Source organism: Oreochromis niloticus, linkage group LG12, assembly GCF_001858045.2.
Source record: "Oreochromis niloticus isolate F11D_XX linkage group LG12, O_niloticus_UMD_NMBU, whole genome shotgun sequence".
Classification (NCBI taxonomy): domain Eukaryota; kingdom Metazoa; phylum Chordata; class Actinopteri; order Cichliformes; family Cichlidae; genus Oreochromis; species Oreochromis niloticus.
In genome coordinates, this window is record NC_031977.2 from 23,084,091 (window position 1) to 23,108,439 (window position 24,349).

At 37.0% G+C, this 24,349-nt stretch overlaps 1 protein-coding gene across 1 annotated transcript in view; it reads left to right on the forward strand.

Moving 5' to 3' along the window:
• Positions 1-21,511, forward strand: part of ipo11 (importin 11) — a 118,901-nt gene extending 97,390 nt beyond the window's left edge. The window contains exon 30 of the mRNA XM_003446075.5: positions 19,532-21,511. Within this exon, the coding sequence (XP_003446123.1) occupies positions 19,532-19,696 (165 nt within the window). The 3' untranslated portion in view covers positions 19,697-21,511. The remainder of the gene's footprint in view (positions 1-19,531) is intronic.
• Positions 21,512-24,349: the final 2,838 nt, after the last annotated feature.

A 24,349-nucleotide genomic window follows, 5' to 3' on the forward strand; every position in this document is an offset into this window, starting at 1 on the left:
TTGCTAAATGGTGTTTCTTCTCCCTTGTTTTTGCTATTTATCTGTCTTTATACATTATAGTATAGTTAGCCAGTTAACATCTGCCTGCAGGTATTGGTTTGGTGTTTTGTTTCGTCTTGTCAAATTCCATTTAGCTGTTTCCAAGCACGGATTCACAGTCCTGATCAATGGGTGAATAAAGTGAGAATAGAAAAATTACTGTAATCATTGATTCAGTTGTTGTAAGCTGATCCCTTTAGGGATTGCCATAGTGGATCATCTGCCGCCATCTTATTCTATTCCTTGCATCCTCTTGTCACACCAACCCTTTGCATGTCCTCCTCTAAAGTTTCCTTGTTTTCCTCCTGCCTGGCAGCTCTTTATTGAACATCCTTTGTCCAATATATCTCTTTTCTACACATGTCCAAAACATCTCAGCCTTGGCTCTCTAACCTTGTCTCCAAACTGCTCCTGAGCTGTCCCTCTGATTATACACATTTCTAATCTTGTCCATTCTGGTCACTCTGAACAAAAATCTTAGCATCTCCACCTCTAGCTCAGCCTCCTGGGTTTTTTTGTTACTGCCACTGTCTCCAACCATATATCACAGCAGATCTCACCGCTGCCTTGCAAACCTTCTCTTTCACTCTTGTTGCTGTCTTTCTGTCACAAATCACCCCTGACACTTGTTTCCACCCACTCCACACGCTCTTCTTCATCCCTCTTATACGCTGTTCATTGCTTTGGATGGTTGACTCCAGGTATTTAAACTCATCAGCCTTCACTATCTCTACTCCTTGCTTGTTCACCTTTCCACCTGTCTTCCTCACGTTTACACACTTGTATTCTGACTTCCTTCTTCTTTCTTTCATATGCACAAGACCATAACAACAAATCTTGCTCCTGCCATCTCTTCATCTCCTACTGATTCTACCAATTCTTAATGTATTGCTTGCCAGTTAGTTCAGGAAGACCCAATTTATTACCTGTACTGACAAAGTGAACAAAACTAACTAAACCCGTTGTGTTATTTACATCAAAAATATAACTCATTTACTAATTTATGACTTTTTAATGCATATAAAAATGAAAAGGTTTCACATTAAAAACCCAGAGAAACATTAAAAATTATTTTAAACTCTCTTATTTTGTCAGGCTGCCAATATGTTTACCAACCCTAAATATCTTGCATTATCTTGCATTTATCAGCGGTGTACTGGCCATTTTTCTATATGTTAACAAATCCCAATGGGCCAGGAAAAAAATCCATAGTTGTTTCCAGCCCTATCGGCCTAATAACTCACCCAGTGGACCCGTCACTTTGGAAACTGGGATCAGTTGCAAAACACAACAAAGTTAAATTTCATTGAGATCAACTCTTACTGATGCAACCTTGGACTTGCATGTTCGCCCATGAAATCTGAGTATTCTAGACAACCAGACTAAGCTAACTGCTGCTGTGTTTTGGCTTCTGTTCATAATGCATTATTTGATTCCTGTGCTTCATCTACAAGGCCAGTACCATCAAACAACAAGAAGGCTAGGCAACATCAAAGACTTTGTCCAATGGGTACTAATGACATGGGTTCTGTTTGTTGTGTTATGGGGGCACACACACACTTGAGACCAATCACTCTTGCTCGTCTTTTTTTTTTAAACTACACTACGCTAATGTATGTGCACAGCACACATAAAGGTTATTGTGCTGCATTTATGTGAGTAAATGCCAATTACTGATTGAACTACAACATAAAAGTAAAAAATACATCTGCCCTGTTGCAAACAAATCTTCAGAAATAAATAGGTATATAGTGAGCTGGCTGTTTTCCAAACCTAGTCACTGAATAGTGATCCAGGAAGGTCACACTTGATTGAATACTTTGAGCAATGCAAATAAAATTCCATTTGCCTCCATTGTAGTGTTTGGACCATAGAACTGGAAAAAGAAAATTCAATACCTATTTACATAGCAAAATACCACAAGGTTTAATTTCAATCTTTATGGACTGCTTAAATAAGCAACCCTTGTACTATTTGTAATAGTGTGTGTTGTAGGCAGGTACCTTTCTCAAGGGCAAATCAATAGTAATTGCTAAGGAAGGAATGTGTACACTAATGAGCCGCAACATTAATTTGTGTAGCTTCCTCTCCTACTGCCAAAATAACTCTGACCTCGAGAAATGGACAAGGGACATAAGGAAGTGCCCTGTGTGCTACTTTATATTATACTACTTATATATATTTACTTTATATTTTTCTTTTTCTTTGTTTTTGTTTCTTTTGTTTTTTCAGACTATATGATTTGCCCACAAATTGTGACCCAGTTACAGTACAATTAAATAGAACTTGTATTAGGGAAAGCACAGAGTTAGAGAATCTGGGATACTACATGCATAATATTAGTAAAAGAAAAGTTGGCCAAGTTAATTTTTTTTTTTTAAAGCATGTTCACTTTTTTCCCACCCCCTTCATTTGTAACAGACCAAACTTTAATGTGTAAAAAATTGTCTCAGCAATTATAAACACATTTGATTTGATGTTGGACATCAGCTCTTGGAATTGGACTCCATATATCATTACACATATTACTTCTTATGGGTAATTATATGACAGCTGCGTTGTAGCGTCCCAGGTGCACACCAGCTACATATCCTCATTTTCAAAGTCTCATTTGGTGTGCTTTACTGAGGAGTACAGCAAATGTTTTGTTTAATGTAATTTCGATTTATTTGAACAGAATGTTTGGTTTAGTCATTTATAGCATTTGCTCAAGATGTGTAACTGATGAGATTTTTGTTCCAGGCTATTAGGCTAATGAGTTGATCTTCAGTACTCCGTTTTTCTGGAGTTGGTATTGGAAGGGTTTGGTAAATATGATAGTGCTATAATAATTATTTTCAAAGTTGGAACAGTTGTTCTATGAATGTGAAAAGTGACAATGCTACAGTTAATCTCGGGCCAGCAGAAGTTGACTGCAGCTCTACCTGAATGTTGTTACACAAATGCAATTACATTCAGAAATAGAAATATAATTGTATATATTGTATTTAGCTAAGAAGCATTCATTGCATCGTTGTACCAAAACAAAGGATTTTGCTTTACAAAAAACACCCTCAGATTTAGCCAGTGCCAGTTTGTCATACTCAGATGTGGGACAGCAAGTTGGCATACAGGTTTATATTCCTATCACATTGTTGCACTGTGGCTGGTATTGCTCAAAATGAATATAAAACATTTTTTCAAGAGAATACTTATTAATATTGAACGTGTTCTTATTTTGTGTAGATTAGCAAAGTAACTAATTTGGCTCCTTAAATAAAAATTCAATTAAATATGCTTGAGTTTTTAAGACACTAAATTAAGAAAGTTGGTGCATTTAAAATTCACATTACAAGTTTTCATTTCTCAGAGTGAACCAATAGTATTATTTAAAGCTTTGATGAGCTACCAATGAATCTTTAAATTGATCTTGTCATTCAACGGTTTTTCATTATTTCATTTTAAAGAACAATCAACTTGGCTCCAAAGGTCTTCCAGAGGTATATATTTATAGGAAATGAGTTTCAGCGTGTTATCAATTCACTCTGAGTCACACAAAGCATTAGTAATGAAGACTTGTCATTCTTGCTTTATTATTGCTCCTGTTCTCAAGCAGACCTTCGGTGTCAGCATAATTTGGTTTTGTTGAATAACAGACCTCTCTGTTATTTTGTAGCACAAGATATACAGATTTTCCTTTGTACTGCCTAAGGCATACAGAGTTATCAAAATTAGTTTTCATCTCTGTCGGTTCCCAGCTTTATTGTCCATGAGAGTAGTCGGAGTTGGCATGATTGCAGTTTTTTTTTTATTTGGCAAAAGATATAGAAAAGCTAATAGGCTTATCAAGAAATGCAGAATATTGCATTGTGTCTGTAAGGCAGTACTCGGAATGCTGTCATTGTGTTCTGTTTGGATAGTTGACTAGAGTAAGTTATATTGGTAAGTTAAAGTAAATTTTTTGCAAGAGAAATATTGTCTCTTGCAATTAACGCAAATTCTATGCTATGTGAAGAACTCTGGCTGTTTATTTATTTTTATTTTATTTTTATATACAATTGTAATTGTTATTTTTATTATTTTAATTGGTGATTTTACTGCTCTACATCTTATATTTTCCTAATTTGCCATGCTGCCTTCTTTGCCTCTCTCACTTGTAGCTTTCTGTAGAAATTGATACTTTTTTATATGCACTATGCTGCCAGTGGAAGCCGGTCACTAATGTTTATTGATAATATGACTGATACAAGTAGGGTGAATTATGAAGTGTACAGGTCTATATTTGCTGCTCAGACTGACCAAATATAGCAAAACTGATAGAACGGCACTTCACAGTGCACATAATGACCCAAAACAAGTTTAAAAGGCAAATAAGTTCGATGTTTGTCAGTGGTTAAGTCAGCCATCTGATCTCAACCCAATAGAGCATGCCTTTCAGTTCCTGAAGACTAAAATGAATGCAAAAAACCCCACAAACAACCAGCAACTGAAGGCGGCTGCACTAAAGGTCTAACAGAGCATCTGAAGTGAGGAAACACACTATTTGGTGATGTGAACGGGTACTAGACTTTGACTGTAGATTTTCTTAGAAGTATTAAAAAGTCCTCCTTTTAATCCTTTTAAAAAGCTTTTAAGAAAGGGAACCAATATATGAATTATCTATTTAAAAATAATAATAATTTAGCCGTTTGGTTCCATGAATGCTTTTTCACTGATGACTATCTTTCAAGTGTCATCTTGTTTATTTTAGCAAATTTTGCAATTTTAACACAATGACATTAATTAAATGTAAAAGCCCTCAGTATATAGTGACAGATACTACGTTTTGCCCTCTGTTAGCTAAAGCACAGCACTTAAGGATCTGGTATACTGTATAAACAGTATGATCTGTGAATAGAGTCGCTTTTTTGAGTGTTTTACAAATTACTTAAAGATTGTTAAGCTATGGAGTGAACACTGAATAAAGTGCGATATGGAATTATAGTATGAAATGTACTGCTCATGCTGCTAACAAAATCATGGTGACATGTGTGAAGCTGGAATTGTGGAATAGACTATTATTATTATGTATTATAATGTAATACTTTCTGTCATAAGCTACAATTTTAAGATGGGTAATGGAACAACAGATGCTGTTAAAAGGGCACGGTCTAAGTATGAAGTGTCTGGTACAGTGTAGCACGTTCTCCTTAGATAGTTTGCAGGCATCTTAAACAATTAGCTCAATTTTGAAGATTTTGTCATAATAAAGGCTTTATTATAAACACTAGTGGGGTTTTTTTTACTTTGAATTGAACTCAAGTGCGCTTAAAAAAGTCATGTTTAAACTCCACAGTCCAAAAATTATGTTACTAACAATTAAGGTTTTTTTTTTCTTGAGAGAAGTGGATTTTTAAAATAACTCTTCACTGTAGCAATCATTGAGCAAAATATAATGTACACAGTGTCCTTTCAAAGTCTGCTGCATTGTATTTTACAGGTCAAAGCAACATCCTAAGTCGTATCATTTTGTAAGCATTTCGCCTTTAAATTCTCATGAATAAAAGCACTCACATTTGTCAAATGATCTTTCTCAGTCTGTTTTAGGACATGAGATTTGGCAGTATTTGGGAAAGCCCTTGAGACACACATACAACTCAGATAATGTTTTATTTTTTAACTATGGGGAATCAACTACATGTTCTTTATACATTACCAGGCCTGCTATAGACCTGGCATCTCTGCCAAAACATAATCATAGGGAATTTCTGCTTGAACTCAAGTAATGTTTAATTAAGTTAAATTGTTAATTTGCAATTTAAATATCTCTGTCATATGGAAAGGAAAATGGAAAATGAATAGCATAATAATAATGAAAAAGATCAATAATAATTAAACTATCTCTGTTGTATTGTCATGAGAAGAAAATTGATGTAATGCCACCCACTGGACCATTAATAGCTAGTGTGTATGTAAAAGTACATACTAGGTATTAAGTTGGACGTACCATCAAATTACCAATATTGCAACCAAATATTAATTTGATAATAACAGAGGACATATGCGATATTACACTTAAATTTGTGTGCAGGGTAATACAGAACATGAAGCAAAATGCACTGATAAAGAAAACTGTTTTTAAGGCAACACGATTGAGAAAAAACATCAAATACCTCCTTGGCAGTGTTAATAACAATAATACAAATATTTGTTGTTTTCCTGAATCTGGCATGCATGTGAAAAGCCTACAACCACTTAAGAGAAAAGGTTCTTTGTAAATACTGAACTTTGGTCTGGGTGCTTTGTTTTTCTGTACGCTTCCTCAATTAATGACATTTTACAAAGTTTTAAACAGAAAAAGTTGCTGACTGCATGTTTCCACTCTTAGTGCCATCTTACAAATGCAGAAGTTGGTCTTTTAGTGCCTACCAGATGGCACACCAGATTTCAGACAGGATGTCGCATATCACTGTTTGACCAAGCTTGTCACTCAAAGCCCTGGTTCAAAGATTCCTCTAATTCATAGCCTTTAGCTTAGAGCACCTAAAAAGAAATGTTTTTCTGATCCTGCTAGAAATATTTTTACCCCCATGTGTCCAAATGGTTTAGAGCTATGCTGCAATCCAAGGGGAAGTTACACAATAATGATTTAAATGTTGAGTCTCATCTATATATATGCCTTTATAAACTCCTACACATTTTCTAGTATGCACCTGTATGACAGATTGCTGAGGAAGTCTTACATTAGGCCCTTTAGTACAGTACTAATTACGATATTGCCATTCATGCTGCCTCACTAGGTGAGGAAATTACTGCAATCAAGGAATAATCTGCTCTCGAAGTCAAGAGGCCATGCCCTAATGAAAACTTAGAAAAGTAGAGAGAGATGTGTACATTTGTGTATGTGGTGTTTTTATCTTTCTGTTTTTATTTTTTCTTTACAGTGATTATCCTACTCATCTCTCAACTCTGTTCTGTCTGATGTTGTTTGGTTTCTTTTATATTCTTTATTGTAGTAGTTTTTTTTACTTTGTCATTGCAACGTATACGTCCTGGTACTGGAGACATAGCTATTAGTAATGAATGGACCAAGGGGTTTCCAAAGCACTTCTTTCTCTTTTTTTTTTAAACTGAGCTCATTGACATATAGCTTTGAGCACAAGTTTAGTGTATTAGTGATGTAAAGTCACAGTTTCCCACTGAGAGGCTTACAGATAAGCAATGAGATATGCCTGTCATGTCTTTCTTATAAGATTTAATGATGCACTATAAACATGACTATTAGTAAGCCTAAGGGCATAATGATAAACAACATCCAAGGCCTCAGGAGTTGATGCCCTATTCATCATATCACCATATTCCTAAACAGAGAGACCGCTTCAGCTGTTTTCGGGGGGGGGGGGGGTTCTCCTGCAAACGATAGGAAAGTTTCATTTCTGTCTTAATGTCTTAACTAGATTGCCTGTGTGATGTTTGAATGTACACACAGCCATCATAATATTAAAACTCTGTGGGTTCCAAGCATGCCACCAAAACAGCTTTGCATTTTAAGGCTTGGATACAGAATTTCTAGCTGTGTTGTCTGGTGGCTGGCACAAGAACTTTGGCAGTGAAGTCTTAGGGACTTGTTTTAGGGGCGGGAGTCTTCATGGATTGGTGGCATTCCAGTGCTTGCTGTGCTGTGGATACTCGCCTTGCTTGGGATCTCTTGGGAGGCAGAGTTATAATGCCTTGGGCTCTTTGTTTTGTTCCTCCAGCACGTTCTTGGCTAGCTTTTGCAATGTGGCAGGGCATCATGTCTTGCTGTGGTCAGCTGCTGCTGTCAGGCAGTGGGTGTTCGGCAGTGGTGAGGTGAGTGGTCAAATTATGGTTATTTTCCAACACCATACCCTCACTCTATAATGTATAGTATAAAGTTCACAAAGGTCAAATGCAGTTTGTGAAACTACGTGGGTACGCAATCCTGCTTCCAGTTCCATTTTGTAGTATGCTTTTCTGTTCATGTATGAACTAATACATACTTGGAGAGGGCTTCTGAAGTTTACAAAGAAAAAGAATAAATTCTTTATTTTGTCGTCGCTAAATGTGTTGTCCGTTTTAAAATGTAGGCAATTAGCTGCTTACAGTGAGAGCTCAGTTTTTATACTTCTTTTTAAAAGTGTAACTAATGCCATCCGTTACCCAAACCTCGGGTTTTATTGTCCATAATAATCTCTTAGATTAAATTATGTAGATGTGTTGGGTATTGTATAGTTTGTTGTAGTCTTTGTTTATTAGTGAATGCTAAATACATATTTTAACACATGTAATGAAATAGTGATTTGTAAAACTAATACAGCCTACAAAATGTAATCCTAAATACTTTTGTCTATTTTTACTTAGTAATTAGAAAAAGTAGATGAAAACGAGTTAACTTGTTATAGAAATGGGTTCTCTGCCATTACAGCTGCTGTTGTGGATTGCCACAACCTTCACAGCCTTCCTGGAGACATGTACAGCAACTTTAATAACTGCTGCTGTTTATTTAGATGCTTTCTTTCCTGTCAGTCTTAGCAATAATTTCTTCCTTTAAATCATCAACGTGTCTGTAAGTATCACATCGGTACAAGACTGTTCAAAGAAGTCTTACCATTAATTAACGCTAAAATGTTAAATATGATCGATGTATCTCTATCAGCAGGATAGTTACCACAGGCTTTTAAGGTGGCTGTAATTAAACCACTGCTTAAATAGCTGTTACTTGATCCAGCTGTCTTTGCTCATTATAGACCAATCTTCAGGCGTCCTCCTATTTCAAAAGTTTTTGAAACAGCTAATTGATCATTTGCAGAGGAACGGTCTATTTTAGAAGTTCCAGTCAGGTTTTAGCTTTGCACTGAAACAGCACTAGTGAAGATTACCAATGACCTTATGGCCTCTGACAGTGGACTCATCTCTATGCTTGTCATGTTAGACCCCAGTGCAGCATTTAATATCTTTTCTCTGTCCCCTAACCCCCAACCGGTCACAGCAGATGGCTGTCCCTCCTTGAACCTGGTTGTGCCAGAGGTTTCTTCCTGTTAAAAGGGGAGTTTCTCCATCCCACTATTACAAAGTGCTTGCTCATAGGGTTCATCTGATTCTTGGGGTTTTTTCTCCAAAATTCTGTGAAGTTCTTACCTTAGTCCCTAAAGTCCTTTGGTGTTACTCAGACTCGAAATAGGGAATTATATACATAAACCTGAAATGAACTGCATTGTGTGTGATGAATGCCTGTGTCATTTAGAACACCTATATTCATTGAAATTACATTCATATTATTTATATTAAGAAGTTATGCGTTGATCCTGAGGGGTTCTTGAGATTAGGTCTGCCAGGCTCCCTGATTAAGATATAATAAGACTGTAGAAAACCCTTTTAAAATGGTCAGAAGCAGTAGTCAAGCAATCAGTGTTAAAATCCCCTAAGACTCAGATTTGAGCGATACATATGTCTTCAGTCAGGTTTCTGATGTTAGGTATTAAACGTTATTGCAAATGCTTACTGGATGACTAAATGTAAAGTGCTTCATGGCTCTGATGCTTTTCCGTAAAGGCTGCTGTCTGTAGTAGTCTATAGTTTGTGACCTTTGGAGAGCATTATAGCATTTTTTTTTTTTTTTTTTTTTTGTAAGTAATGCAGATTCTTTGTCTGAGGTTTCCATTAGCTTAGCAATACTGTATGCTAAAGTAGTAGCAAGCAATGCAGTCTCAAAGGGTTTTTTTGGGCAATGCATGACTGAAAATGCCTTATTAGCATAAAGTCATCTGTATTTTTGAGTGAGACGTAAAAAAGCAACTGGTCAGGAAATTTCTCCTATTTACTAGTCTGAAGATTTGTTGGATGTGATAGAATGGAATTTATTTGTATTGTTTGGAGTTTTCATAGTTAACTGTTGGTGGGTTTTTGAGCAGTTACATTTGTCTGACCACCACCACTATGTAATTTTTAAAAAAGTTGGTCTAAATCTTAAACAGTTAACCCCCTTAAATTAAAGCTGACAATTTGTACTTCAATCACTTCTTGATTATTTGATTTAAAATCTTCTGTGGCGGTACACAGACGCAAAATTACAAAAAATTCATCTTTGTCATTGTAAGTGGTGGGAGAGAGAGTCTGCAGGCAACACAAAAACACCCAACTGACTAAAAGTGAGGTACTGTTCACTTCTAAACGGAGTTGTGGGAGACCAGTGGTGCAAGTCCACTCAGTGCTGTTTAATACAGGTCGAGACAAAATGTCATTGGTGCAATGAAAGGGACAGTCTGCTCAGCTGCAAGGTTGGTCAGATCAGGATGTCTATCATTGCTATAGCCATTATTATACTGACTGACTTGACTTTATATCATCAAGCAATATCTTTTTTTTTCTCACACTTAAATTTCTTACTGATGTAAATAAGAGCTAAGCTGATCATTAGATCTGGACACCCTATTTATGAATGTTTTGTTCACATACTTGGATACACAACATTCTCAAAAATTATGCAAAGCTATTTCTTTATTTTTAATTAGTTATTTTAACCTTTTTTAAAACCTTTTTTATTCAGTATCATCTACTGTGTTCCTGTCCTGGATTTATTTAGGGCTTTTAGGACTAGTGGACATTACCTGCACATGTTTGTGTTTTATATGCATTAAAACACACTTATGACACAGAAAGATTGTACTGGAGTTTGTCACAGGAAGAGTAAACGTGCTACTGCAAACACAAGGACTGGCTCCTCCGATGCTAAGAGGCTCCCCTCCAGCCACTGTATGTTTATGCTTTAAGAGCATAAAAAGCCTGTGGTGGGCTTTAAAATGTTGGAATTGAATTGCTCTTGAGCTGAATGTGAATAACGACAGATATGAGTTTGTTAGTCATCGTCAAGATGAAATTATGCTTTAAAAATTCACATCGAATTGGAATGTCTGTGGAAAGAAGATTTTTGTACTACATCTTTTACATTTAAAATGTGGAATTAACATGTCCATGATTACATGTTCTGTGTATGTTTATTTGTCCCCGCCCAATAGCTTAAGATATATGCTTGCGTGTATAAGTATGTAGGTGTCCTTTAATCAGGACAGTGTATGTGGGGACACCAGTCAATAGCTGATATCTGCAGCAGTTGGAGTAGAGGTAATAGGATTAGTGTCAGACTCGGATATTCAGCAGGCCCATTCCCACCAAGCCAGCATAGCTCTGCCAACAAAACATGCACACATATAGACTCCCTCTCTTGCATAATATCCATTAGCCACACTCTTATATATGCTTCCATAATTACTGGCATAGGAGCAATTCTTTGCTATCCTTATTCTTTGATGTTCATAATCAGTCTTAAGTTCAATCTGATGTGGCGCCTCGCATTAGGGCAAGGCCCCATTATCCTGCACTTTTACTGTAAAAAACAAAAAAATCCCATGAAAGAGCAAATTCAACAATTAACTTTTACATGATTTTGTCTTTCCGTGCTTATAAGCATCATACTTTCTAAGTGGGATTTACTCAAACCCCAATGCCTATGATTATTGTATTGAAGGACCATCATTCATGGCAGCATTTTTTCTTTTTTTATCAGCAGTGAAGGTTTTTTGACACATCATGATTTTTTTTTTTTTTTTTTTTTTTTTTAACTGTCTATTCAGATTGATGGTGTTTTCCCTGAGCTCATCCTCTGGTTTTAAGTAACTATAGCATGAAAAAGATCTGCTGCAGCACATAAAAAAATATGCCTGTGATAAATTGGGGACTTTTTTGTATATAGATAGACATTAAAATGTATGGCTTAAAACTTTTAATCTGCCATGTTGTGAATAATTTACTATTAGTGGTTGGCATTGTTTGCACCGTATGCCTACTACAACACATATTGTTTGGCACAGACAAGCCCAGTGCTAGGTCTGTTCATCCAGAGACACTGATGAACGGAAAAAACGAGACATGCATACAAAAGTATTTTGCATGTGACATGCGTGACTTTTCAATTTAATTCAATTTAATTTATATATTGCCAAATTTAAAACACCAGTTGCATCAAGGCGATTTAAATTGTAAGATAAAGATGTTGCAATAATACAAAGAAAACCGAGAAAACCCCAATAATCATATGACACCCTTTGAGCAAGCACTTTTTGGCAACAGTGGGAATGTAAACTCTCTTTTAATAACAACAAAAATGCAGCAGAACCAGGCTCAGGAAGGGGAGGCCATCTGCTGCGACCAGTTCAGGTGAGGGAACGAAGACAGGATAAAGACGTGCTACTGAAGAGAGCCAAACTAATGATTATAAGAAAAGTTACGTGTGAAAGTGAGTTAAAAACGTATGTCTTGTGACATGCAGTACTGTATATGAGCAGGAAAGTACTAAATCATTTGATGTCTACTGCAACATTTTGATGGTAGTGTCAGAATTTTGCGTGAACGGCGTACTTGTAAAAGCATGGATCTGTCCTTACTGGTGTTAATGGTTCAGGCTGGTGGTGGTAGTTTAATGGTGTGAGGAATATTTTGTTGGCACACTTTTGGGCCAGTTGAGTATCTCATAAATTCCTTTATGGGCCATAGTGTAGCCATCTTCTCAAACTGGCTTCTTGAACACAATGAGTTCAGTATGTTCAAACGGACAACAAAGTTGCCAGATCTCAATCCAGCAGAGCATCTTTGGCATGTGGTGGAATGGGAGATTCTCATCATCAGTGTACAAACAACAAATCTGCAACAAGCATATGATGCCATCATATGCTTCTCTGTGGAGAAGCATCTTATTGAATCTGTGTCACCAAAAGTTAGGGTGGTCCAATGTGTCAGATATGGAACTCTTGAATGTTGCACTTAGGTTTTATAGTACATAACTGTTCAAAGTACTGTATGCCCTTTTCCCAGTAAAAACCACTCTGTTCCGACTAAAGAACAGCTGCATACAATAACATTAAGTAGTCCTCTGTTCCGTTTAGGTAAGCCACTTTACACCTAGAAGTGGGGTGACATGATCAAATAATTTCATGTTCCAAACTCTCTCAGGTGTGCTGAGGCTATATTCCTCTCCAGCCTGTTGGCACAGATTAGCTTATTTCCCAAACAAAGGTGTATGAATAACTTGCAAGCAAATATTGAGTAGAGGCTAAATTACATGTTATTGGCATGGATTTGTGAAACTGTGCCGCCTTGAAACAGTTGTTCATGTGACAACACTGGTCTCAGAAAAAAGATGCAAGCAAAAAGGTGTTTGGCAACCTCTCTAAGTAATGTCAGAACAGATGGACCAAGTGTAGGCTTTTTTATTGGGTATTTTGTATGAGGTAAAAGTGGACTGCCGTGGGCACTTAGGATCATTATTATTATCATTATCGTCATAATTACAGTTTTTTCCTTCAGAGCGTATCTCGCCTGCTTCTCCATTCTGTCTCCTCTGCTTTTTTTTCCTCTATATCTTCTCACTAGACATCTACTAAACCTTTTCCACTTCCTTCACATCTCATTTGTCTCTTCTATTCATCCTGCCTCTCATTTATCTTCTTCTGTGTCTGTGGCATGGCGACCATTGCTTCTTTATCAGTGAGCTGCAGCAGGAAGCATGTCACTCTCCCTCTGTCCTTTTCTCTCATCATTATTCCTTTTCTTTTCCCCTCAAATTTCACTGGTTTCATATTTCCTTCCTGCTTTTTATGTTGTGGGGGGTTTTGTTGGGGTTTTTCTTTTGTTTGTTTTTGGCTTGTGCACAAAGTTACCTAATATTAATACAGATGTATGTTTTTTTTTTTTCTTTCTTTCAGTTCATCCTTTCGGTCAATTTTCCTCCTAGTTGGTTTTACTATACTTATTATGTTGGCAAACCATGTTTACTTTTTTGGTTATTGTCATTTTCTTGCCTTTATCTTTTCTCCCACTTATCCGGAGCCCCCAATTACTTTGCTGTTTCATCTTCTTCACAGTACAAACTCCAAAATTGAAACCTTGCCTCAAATGACCTGAACCAATCATATTTCACATAGTTCACTCCCATCAAGCAACTGAACAAATGACATAAATGAGATATGCTTCCAGTTTACAAAATCACCTTCATTATGCAGTATTTGTATCCTGATGGGATTGTTTTTGTCTTCCCTTCTGTTTATTAACAGAATGGCTGAAATTGCCATGCTAAGGTTTATACACCAGATTTGGACTACCTGCCAAGAGAAAAATAATGAAATAATGAATAGAGAAATAATGTTGCTTATGAAAAATGCATTTAATCCTCAATGTTTGGGGAAGCACATAAATGTAATCACTTTACATTTGTCTAACCTATTACTGCTCCTAAATTCAGCACTCAAAATGCAAATTGTAATCAAATATTTGTCACTTGCAGTGCATGAGTTAAATGATCTCTATATTGAAAGTCATGCGTGTTTTGTTTTGTTTCTTTGTTTTGTTTTTTGCTTTTTATGCAAGATTGCGTAAAAATCACCTAACTTTGATTAACACAGAAGGCTGTATAGAAATGGCAAAGTATCTACAAATCATGAAGTGCAAAGATCTCTATATGTCATTAGGAAACTGCTTTGTGCTGATGTGTGTGAAAATGTTAGTTTTAAAGGTAGATTTATCAATCTAAGCGTGTGACAGCTCATCTCTGAGTAGTGCAAAAGTCTAAAACGTGTCCAAAGGGAGTAGTGTAATGGATAACTCACTTTGAACCAAATAAATAATGCATTATCTTTGCTTTTAAGTGTTATGCATAATACATTATAACCAAAACACTGATAATGCATGACAGAAAATTTACATGCAGAAAAAATAAGAGAATATAAGTTTACTTTTTATAATGTATATGATGGTATATGTTTAAGAGACTCAATATCTACCATAAGCCTTATACTACACATGTTTTTAATAACTGGTACACATGTCCAATAATATTTTTATATTCACTGACATCAAAAATCATTTCACTCAAAAATTCTGGTGTTGTATAAGCGCGATGCCATTAAAACCTGAGTTGACAATAGCTTCTCTTAAACAGCATGATGCTTTGAGTCAAATTTGACCACTTGAGAGCAGCTTACATGTCTAGTTAGAGATTCTAAAGGCGACGAGCTGGCGAGGCTGCAGATGATGTGTCATAAATTAGCTGATGAAATTAACATTTGCCCGCAGTGTAATCCACTAAGCCCGGTGCTGTCAGCATCGCCTTACACAATACAGTTTACACTTCAATACATCATGCAGGCCCACAGTTCATTACATCACACAGAAGTCAGTGTATGTGCTCACACACTCGCGCTCTTGCGGAGTATTTGTGTGTTTGCAGTTAGACATGAGGCACCACGGGATGTGAGATAAAAGCTGGAAAAGTACAGGTTATTGCATCATTAACTCCAGTTAGCATTTGTCTGCCTGACTTAGTTTCCTTTCATATCCTCTGCTACAGTACAAATGTGTTTTTCGACTGAATAGAGTAGTCTGTTGTAGTAAACTGTAAGAGGAGTGGAAATAGGAGAACAGGTCTGAGAGATCAGAAAGTTGAAGATTTAAAAAAAATAAAAAACAAAAGGCTTACTATTGTGAAGTCTGTGAGATTATCATCTCTGTGCAATATGTCCTTGTTACTCCCAGTCCCGAAACCAGTATTGGCAATCTCTGTACTAATACCATTTGTCTTTGTGTGAGCCTGCCATTCAGAGAGCTTTAATGATCTTGGTTACTGGTATACATGATGTTGTGTGAATTAAGTGTGTTTAAAGTCCCTTTTAGGCCAATTTTAAATAACACTGATGTTTTTATAGAAATATCTGAGAACTGTTTGCTTTGGAAAAGGACAACAGTAGTCTTGGGATTACTTTAGAGATGAGGGCTTTTACAGCCCCTGTCATTTCAGCTGTCTCTCTTCAACTCTCTCATGTTTCCCACTCATCTCTTTTCTCTGTCCTGAACAATGAGGTAGAGCTGTGATTGCCCACTCTTGCATCCCACATCATCTTGTTTTTATCACTCACTGCCTTTATGGGGTTCTCTGAACCACATTACTTAGCCAGTTCCTGGTACTTAATTCCCATGCATGACGATTCTTTCCCTCTTTTGTCACATTTGTCTCCTTGTTCCCTTATCACATTTCATTCCTTTATACCAGTCACATCTACACGTTTTAGTGCCTCATGCCACCGTTATTTTTTTATCTTCTTCTTTTGTTTTCTCATCTCTGCCCTTGTTTCCCCCCCCCTGTGTTGACAGTGGATCATGCATACTGTTTATATTGATAGTGGCAACATTGTAAACTGCTTTTGATCAGTGTTGCTATGTGCACAGTCTCAACAAAGCATGTCCTAAATACAGTCCATTGCTCTATCTCAGAACTTTGTTTTTTGGGGTACAGAAACATTTACTTTATTAGGTACACCTCACTATCACCAGGTTGGCCCCCATTTTCCTTAAGAACGGCTTTGTTTCGTTTGTGGGGACATATTCAAGAAGGTGCTATTCCTGCGCATCCACAATTTGATTTACTGTTTCACCAAAGCCCAAATGTAAATGGGAGACATGGTGATTGTGATGAACTCATTGTGAAACCAGCTTAAGAGGAGTTTTGTCAGAGGATGTGTTATCCTGCTTGAAGCAACCATCAGAAGATGGAAGCACTGTGGTCATAAAGAGATGATGATCGCACCATAATAGAGGTTTGTTGTGGCATTTTAACACTGTTCACTTGGTTGAAAGGGGTCCAAAGTGTTCCAGCAAAATACCCCACCCCCCACCTCACTATTCCACCACCAGCAACAACCTGAACTGCTGATACCAGGCAGGAAGGACCCATGAGTTCATGTTGTTTACACCAAATTTCTGTTACAACAGAAAATGAGTATTTTTCTGCTCATATAACTTATGTTACTTTCTCTTTGTGCTGGAAGTGGGAAAGGGGTTTCTCGGTATCTCTCTTTTTCCATTCATCAGAGGCATCGTCTGTTCTCCAATTTTCGTGAGCCTGTGCAAATTTTATCCTCAGTTTCCTGTTCTTCTCTGACAGGAATAGGAGTGTCACCTTGTGTAGTCTCCTGTTGCTGTAGCCAGTCTGCTTCAAGGGTCAATGTGTTGTAGGTTCAGAGTTGTTCTTCTGCACACCTTGGTTATAACGACTGGTTATTATAAATCTAGTAGATCAGCAATTTCCAAAATACTCAGACCAGCTCGTTTGGCACCAACAACCATACAAAGTAACTTAAGTTAACTTTCTTACACATTCTGATGCTTGGTTTGAACTTCAACCATACAATCAAGACCATATCTACATAAATCCATAATGTTGCTGCCATGTGATTGGGTGATTATATACTTGGGTTCATGAGCAGTTGAACAGGGTTAACTAATGAAGTAGCTTGGCGAGTGTACATTCTGTTTATTTTCTTAATTCTATTCACTTATCAATTTCTCTTTAATCTTTATTAATAATAATAATTTAATAATAATTATAATATTAATTAATAATTTACACTACTTCAGCAAACTTTAATCCACACCCTATCATATGCAAAGACTTGAATTGTTTTTCTGGCATTTTTCTAAAAACTCATTTAGTATATATGAAGTGTGCAGTCCTGATAAGGGGCTGCATTGCTGCTGAAATATTGTAATCTCTACATGCAGACTTAATTGCTTCTATTCCTGTTTAACCCAAACTAATCTGATATTTACTGAGACATATGAAGAATTGCATTAATAATGTTTTCCCTAGTTTGATCATAGTAGATGCTTAAGAGGACCATAGTGATTAAAAATGTATTCAAGTGCCATGATATGTGGCTTCAGACACACACAGCTATACACACAAAAAAGACCTTAAAGATGTTGTGGTATACAGAGAGAAGGTAATTATGCAGCTTAGATGAAAGCTTTTCCATTAAGCCACTCTACAACATCCTCTCTTTACTAGTTTGATAGCATTGTAATGACAAAGAACAAATTAGTATGACAAGTATTGTTTCCAGTGATTGGCTAGAGACTAAGATTTGCCACTGCAATATTGTGCTTCTCTAAGGACCCAGAGTTGTTTCTCAGTTGTGGGCTGATGTGATTAAGAGTGAACACGCTCGCCAAAATGTCAAGTTTGTGCTAGGTGATAAAGGAGATCACAAGGAGAGTTTTTTGAAATTCAAGATACTCACCTGCTTTGAAGCAACAATGATAATTAATTAATCTGTGGGGAAATCATAGCAAAAAAGAGAGCCAGAATACGTGGAAATGTTACAAACGGTGATATAGTAAGGTACCCATACTGATTAAAAACATAAAAGGGTGAGTAAAATTGTCTTTATACATTTTATAAGACGCACACAAAAAGAAATCTTCAAAACTTGACTGCATGCGTGGAAGTTTTGTTTGTGCAGTGGTGTTAACAGAACTTGTATACCTCTCTAATTTATTTGCAGGCCGAGTCCCGGCTTTCAGGCTTTTGCCATCTGTTGTGTTTGCCTCTGCTTCACTTCACAGAAAATAAATGACAGTGTGCAGGTTTACAGAAATGTGTTAGCTGTAGTCCACCATTCAAGCCTTCTGTGCTTGTTTTTTGTTTTTTGTTTTTTTGTTACACTGTCGTCAATTATTATTTTTCCAGCGCTTTCTTCGGTATAAGATGAATGACAGTGACTGTGAATACTGAATTATTTTTTTCTTGTGTACATTTTCTGTTAGTTGTATATGCCAGAGTCGCCACACGTAAAAGGTTTCTGTTGTATTTTCCTCCTTTTTTGTAAAAAAATCATTTTAAAACAATCCACAGTGCATTTTCAGTGAAAGTCCTTTACACACCTACTTACTCACATTGCCACACATAGCAGGCATTAATGAAATTAAGAGTAATTAGTGGATTTGCCTTTTTTGTCAGGCAGCTCATTTTATGGATTATGTTGATATTCTTTCTTTAAGTGAATCAAGATTACACTCTCTTTTCTAATTAAGATACGCTTTCCTTATTCTCTAGGTGGAGTACCTCTCTGTGGTCATGAATTTTTGTGTTTCATCCTGTTTTGTTCCTGTCACATACTTTGTATATATTGCTTGGTATCTCTCCACTATTTATAGTGTGCAATACCAATAATCCTGCGTCGTAAAAAGGAAATATGTAGTTGTCCTTCAGAGTGCTAAGTAATCATATAAACCATTAAAAATTCTGAAAACCGGAGTAAAAGCTTGTATACCGAGACAGTAACCAAAAATAATGGCCTGGTGTAGGGCGGCATCTCTTCCAAAAGTTATTAGATCATGAAAATGAAATCGAGTCTGAGAGGAAAAAATCAAAAATCCAGATCTGAGTTTGTACCAGAACATTAATCCTCCCTGCATCGGTTTATTTAGTTTCAGTTCAAAATTGGATATTTACTTACTGTATCTTGAACAGCCTCTGAAATTAATGTATGGGAACTGTTAGACCTACATTACAACCATGAGCAGCTGATTTGCTGGTGTTTTTGTTTTCTCCCAAAGTGCTGCCTAACAGACCCTTTCTCAGGTGGGATCACTAATTTTTCCACTCTCCATTTTCTTTGTCCTCCTGCAGTTGGCCCTGGAGGATCCGGTGCACAGCGTTTCTCTCCAGCAGTTTGTCTATGAAAAGCTGAAGGCGCAGCAGGCCCTGATGGGGGACCAGGGCTTTGGAGCCCTGATGGAAACTGTGGACACGGAGCTCGTCAGGCAGCTCCAGGAGTTCCTCCAAGGCCTCTAAATCACATCTAAAGTCCTTCACTACCTTACAGAAACGCCCTTGCCTAATGCTACCCTCTGATCCCATTTTTGAAAATGTACTGGAAAGGCTAACAGTCTGCCTGACATGTGGACTCCTAATTCAAACCTCCCCAACCTCTGCCCATGCTATGCCTTATCTATATTCAAAACCTAGCCTTGTCAACTGTCCTCAGCTAACACCCCATGCCCCCCCTTCTCTATTATCTTATTTCTTGTCCTTCCCTTTTTTATAAAGACTGGGTTTATGTGGGTCAGAGTATCTTCACGTTTTTAAAACACCCACATGACAACATCAACGCACTAGAGCTTCCACTCAATACTTATATTTTTCCTCACTTTTTTTGGTTTTGCTGTGAAATAGGTAGAAAATTGAAAAAGTTGTATTAATGTTGCGAAGGTTGGGGGTGGGGGAAGAATCATCTGCAGTGCCAGAACAGGAGCCTCGGACTATTTTCTATGGAAAAACCTACAGATTGTAGCAGAAAAGGGGATAAACCAAACCTGAAGGACCTGAAGCAGTGTTTACAGAATCTATTCTTAAAAGAGAAAAAAATGAAATGTAATTTTGTATGTATGTAAAGTATGGATGATATTCTGCCTGACATTATTTGTAGTTTGTTTTTACGTCATGTTAATTTCTCTACAGCTATTTTTTTTAATAACAATTTTGTCATAACCTGAGGTCAAATTGAAGTAACTACTGAGAGAACTAGAGTGTTTTTTTTGGTTTTCTTTGTATGGTGGTTTAGAGTTTTGTTTTTTGGTTTTTGATTGCAGAATGGGGGCTTTTTAAATGGTTGATTTGCAAAAGTGCTGAACCATGTTTATATATACATACCGCTGCTAATTAATGGTGTGTTGGAGCACTTTAATAACCAAAACTGTCACAGCTTTTTCATTCTTTTCACATCAGTATACTTAAACACAATGGCAGAAGACCTCAGAGTAGTGCATACTAGGCTGAAGTTGCATTAGGGGCATTGAGAGCCTTATCTTGATTTGTTGCCACATCTTCATTTTGACTTATTCCAAATGTGACATGCTGTTAGGTTTCGTCATCACTTTAATTTGGAAGAATTTAATTCTGGCCTGTCCGGCTGTTATCAAGTGGCATTCAGAGCCATTGAAAAGAATCACAATGCATCACAGGTGGAAAAGAAGTTAGCTGTCCTGCAGTCTTTTTATTTTTGTTTCTGAATTGGCCTGTAATTGGCGTGATAGTTTGACATATTTGATTTGAGAGGAGTCATTTGTTTTTGTGTTCTATCTTAAAATGCTTAATAAATAGGAACGAACCTATTTGATAAAGAAAAGTAATAAATTACTGAATATTGGCACTTAAGTATTTAATAGTTGCATTTTTACACACACAGTAGGAAACATTGTCTAAAACTATGTTGCAATTTTAGACTCATTTACATAAGTTTTTTTATGGTTTAACAATTTTTTGTTTTCTTTTTTCATCATGGTGCGTGTTAACCTTCTTGGGAAAGCGATGGCCCTGACATTAGCTCCTTTGACACTGTGATAAGAGTTGAGTAGCAGTCAGAATTACAGCCTTATGCTTTCAGCCTTACCTACCCGTGAAACACAAGACCTTTTTACTATTATGTTGACTACTTAACTAGTTCAACAGTACAAGATTTCTTCACTTGTTAACTCTTGATGGAAATTATTAAGTTTGTTTTGAAAACGACATAGTAGAGGAAGTTCTGGAGCTATAACTCTTGGTTATGTTTTCATGGGGAAAAATACTTATATTCCAAAGCCTTCAATAAAATGCAGTAATCAGCCAGAATAGTTGTCTTTGTATTCCCATTGCTTATTTTGTGTAACTGAAAACAGTAGTCCCTATTGAGTTCTTGATGTGCGGTTTTCTTTGCAGTCTGATTCTATTGAATGAATTTTTCTAGCAGATCAGACATAATTGTCCTGCAGATAATATGATGGACTTGAAGTTGTCCTTAATGCTGGAACATCAAGGACTGAGCCACTGATTGCAGTGGAAAGGAGCACAAGTGGGAGAGTCTCAGGACACTGAAATATGATGGTAAGCATAAGGTTTAGATGCATCCTCTCTTGAGAGTACAGCATGCCTGATGTGCAAACTCAAGTCAGTTTGGTAGATGCTCTTTTTTTTTCTTCTTTTTTTTTTTAAAGGAAGCTGTCAGTTAGAAAAATGGGGCAATAACTACTGAGAAAGTACAAGGAAATGAACTGGCAATTAGTGGGAAATAGAACTAGATCCTACAGCCATGCTTGTGGCTCTTTGGTTTGAGCAATAGAAAAGATTCAATTCAATTCACTTTTATTAATATAACGCCAAATCACAACGACAGTCGCCTCAAGGCGCTTTATATTGTAAGGTAGACCCTACAATAATACATACAAAGAAAAACCCACCAATTATGACCCCCTCTGACCACGCACTTTGGCGACAGTGGGAAGGAAAAACTCCCTTTTAACAGGAAGAAACCTCTGGCAGAAACAGGCTCAGGGAGGGGCGGCCCCGACCGGTTGGGGTGATGCCAGTCCACAGAATAAATATGACTTTATGATAGTTTTATGAGAGAGTTCAAGTGATGACCGAGATTATTACAATTCATTTTGGGGAATAAATTGAATTAATTTTTGTACAAAATGGTTTCACAGTTATTAGAAAGTCATCCATGATATGCTTTTTGATTAGTGTGCACACTGTATGGATCTATGCGAGATTTGTTGAGTGGTACATGGAAATGGAGTCTAATTACAAAACTGTAATACTTAAAAAAACAAACGCCAGGTTGAAAATCTCAGGTAACTGTTAAAATTAGCTAATTTCCCACGAGCTTTTAAAAGTGGTGACCTCAACGATGGTTTTAAAGCACTTGATGACACTTTTTTTTTTTTTACTTTTCAACATACTATTTTGAACGTACTATTTCTGTTTGCGCACATTATCAGAATTATTGCAGCAACGGAAAACAAAACATACAAATTACAAGGGTCAATATTATTAGCCCCCTGAAAAACTTGCTTTTTTTATTGACCTATAGCACAAACCAGTGCCGTGGAATGCTACACTTTAACTTTGAAATGCTTAAAACTTGTAAAATCAACCAAAAACTGAGGGTTATCTTCCAATTTAACACAGTATAAAAACATCAGCAAGTGTTTGAGCTGTCATTTGAAAAAGCATCAAAAACAAAAGAACAACTTCAGAAAAACTTTGCTGATGCTCACAAAACAGGAGATGGATATACAAAGAACTGGAGTGACAAGTATAATCAAGAAATTCAATATTATTCAGCCATAACAATGAGCCTGGCAGAGGTAGGAAGTGAAAGATTCTGAAAGATTGTAATGAAAAGAGGTGTGAAGTGTGTCTAAAGACCCCAAAACAACTTCTGAGACACTAGTGAATGACTTAGCCTAGTTGGGAATTGTAATGTCTAAGAAGACTATCAGTAGAATCCTGCACACATTGACATGTTCAAGCCAAACTGAAGTATGCAAAGCACAACCTCGAGAACGATCACAGTGCATCTGGAAAATATTCCCAGCACTTCACCTTTTCCACATTTTGTCATGTTACAGCCTTATTTCAAAATTAAATTCATTTTACACCTCAAAATTCTACATGCAGTACCCCATAATAACAAAGTGAACAAAGTTTGGTTGTTTGGTTGAAATTTTTGCAAATGTATTTAAAAATAAAGGCAAAAATATGTTGACAAACCTTGGCCCCAGTGTGAGGTCCACAGCGCTCTGTAACAAGTTATCATCCAGGATGTCTCTGTACATTGCTGCATTCATCTTTCCCCACAGCTCGATGCTGCCACCACCATTATTTACTGTATGGATGGTATTGGCAGGTGATAAGTGGCGTCTGGTTTCCTCCAGACATTACGCGTGACATTAAGGTCAAAGACTTTCTTTGTTTTAATCCGACATGAGAGTTTTGCCTGAATGGTGGATTGCTGGGAAATGGGTGTCCTTCTGGAAGGTTCTCTTCTCTCCACAGAGCAATGCCGGAGCTCTGTCATCGACGGGTTCTTGGTCATCTCCCTGACTATGGTGTGTCAGGTTTATATAGTGGATTGTCATTTATGCATAGAAATATCTACTCATATATGCTTCGAGTTTTATAATCAATGTCATGTTGGTAGAGGTTTGATCCTTAGTAGCCTGTGGAGATTCTGTGTGCCTTCCAGAGCACTCTGGCATGCACGCACAACTTAAGGTCAGGAGAGGTTATATATGCTCTTACTGATTTATGGTATGGTATAGGAGGACACCTACTCTGTATCTGGTTAAGTATTGTAAGCCTTTTGTTTAGATGGACCGTTAGACTCCTGGCACCAGCGTTGGGGAGTCTTCACGGGGTCACATTTTGACCCCACACACACACACACACACACACACACACACACACACACACACACACACTTACACAACACACAGGCAAGGTACTCTTTGTGTGTATGTAGACGTCGTATGTTAATGAACCTATGGATATTCATGTAACCTCAATAAAAGAGCAGTGTTACGGGGGAGCGGACGAGAACAACTGGGGTCAAGCGAAGGAACGGCGTTTGTCCAGTTGGTCTCCCTCGTATACGAGAATCATAAAGAGCTCTGCTTGGTGTTC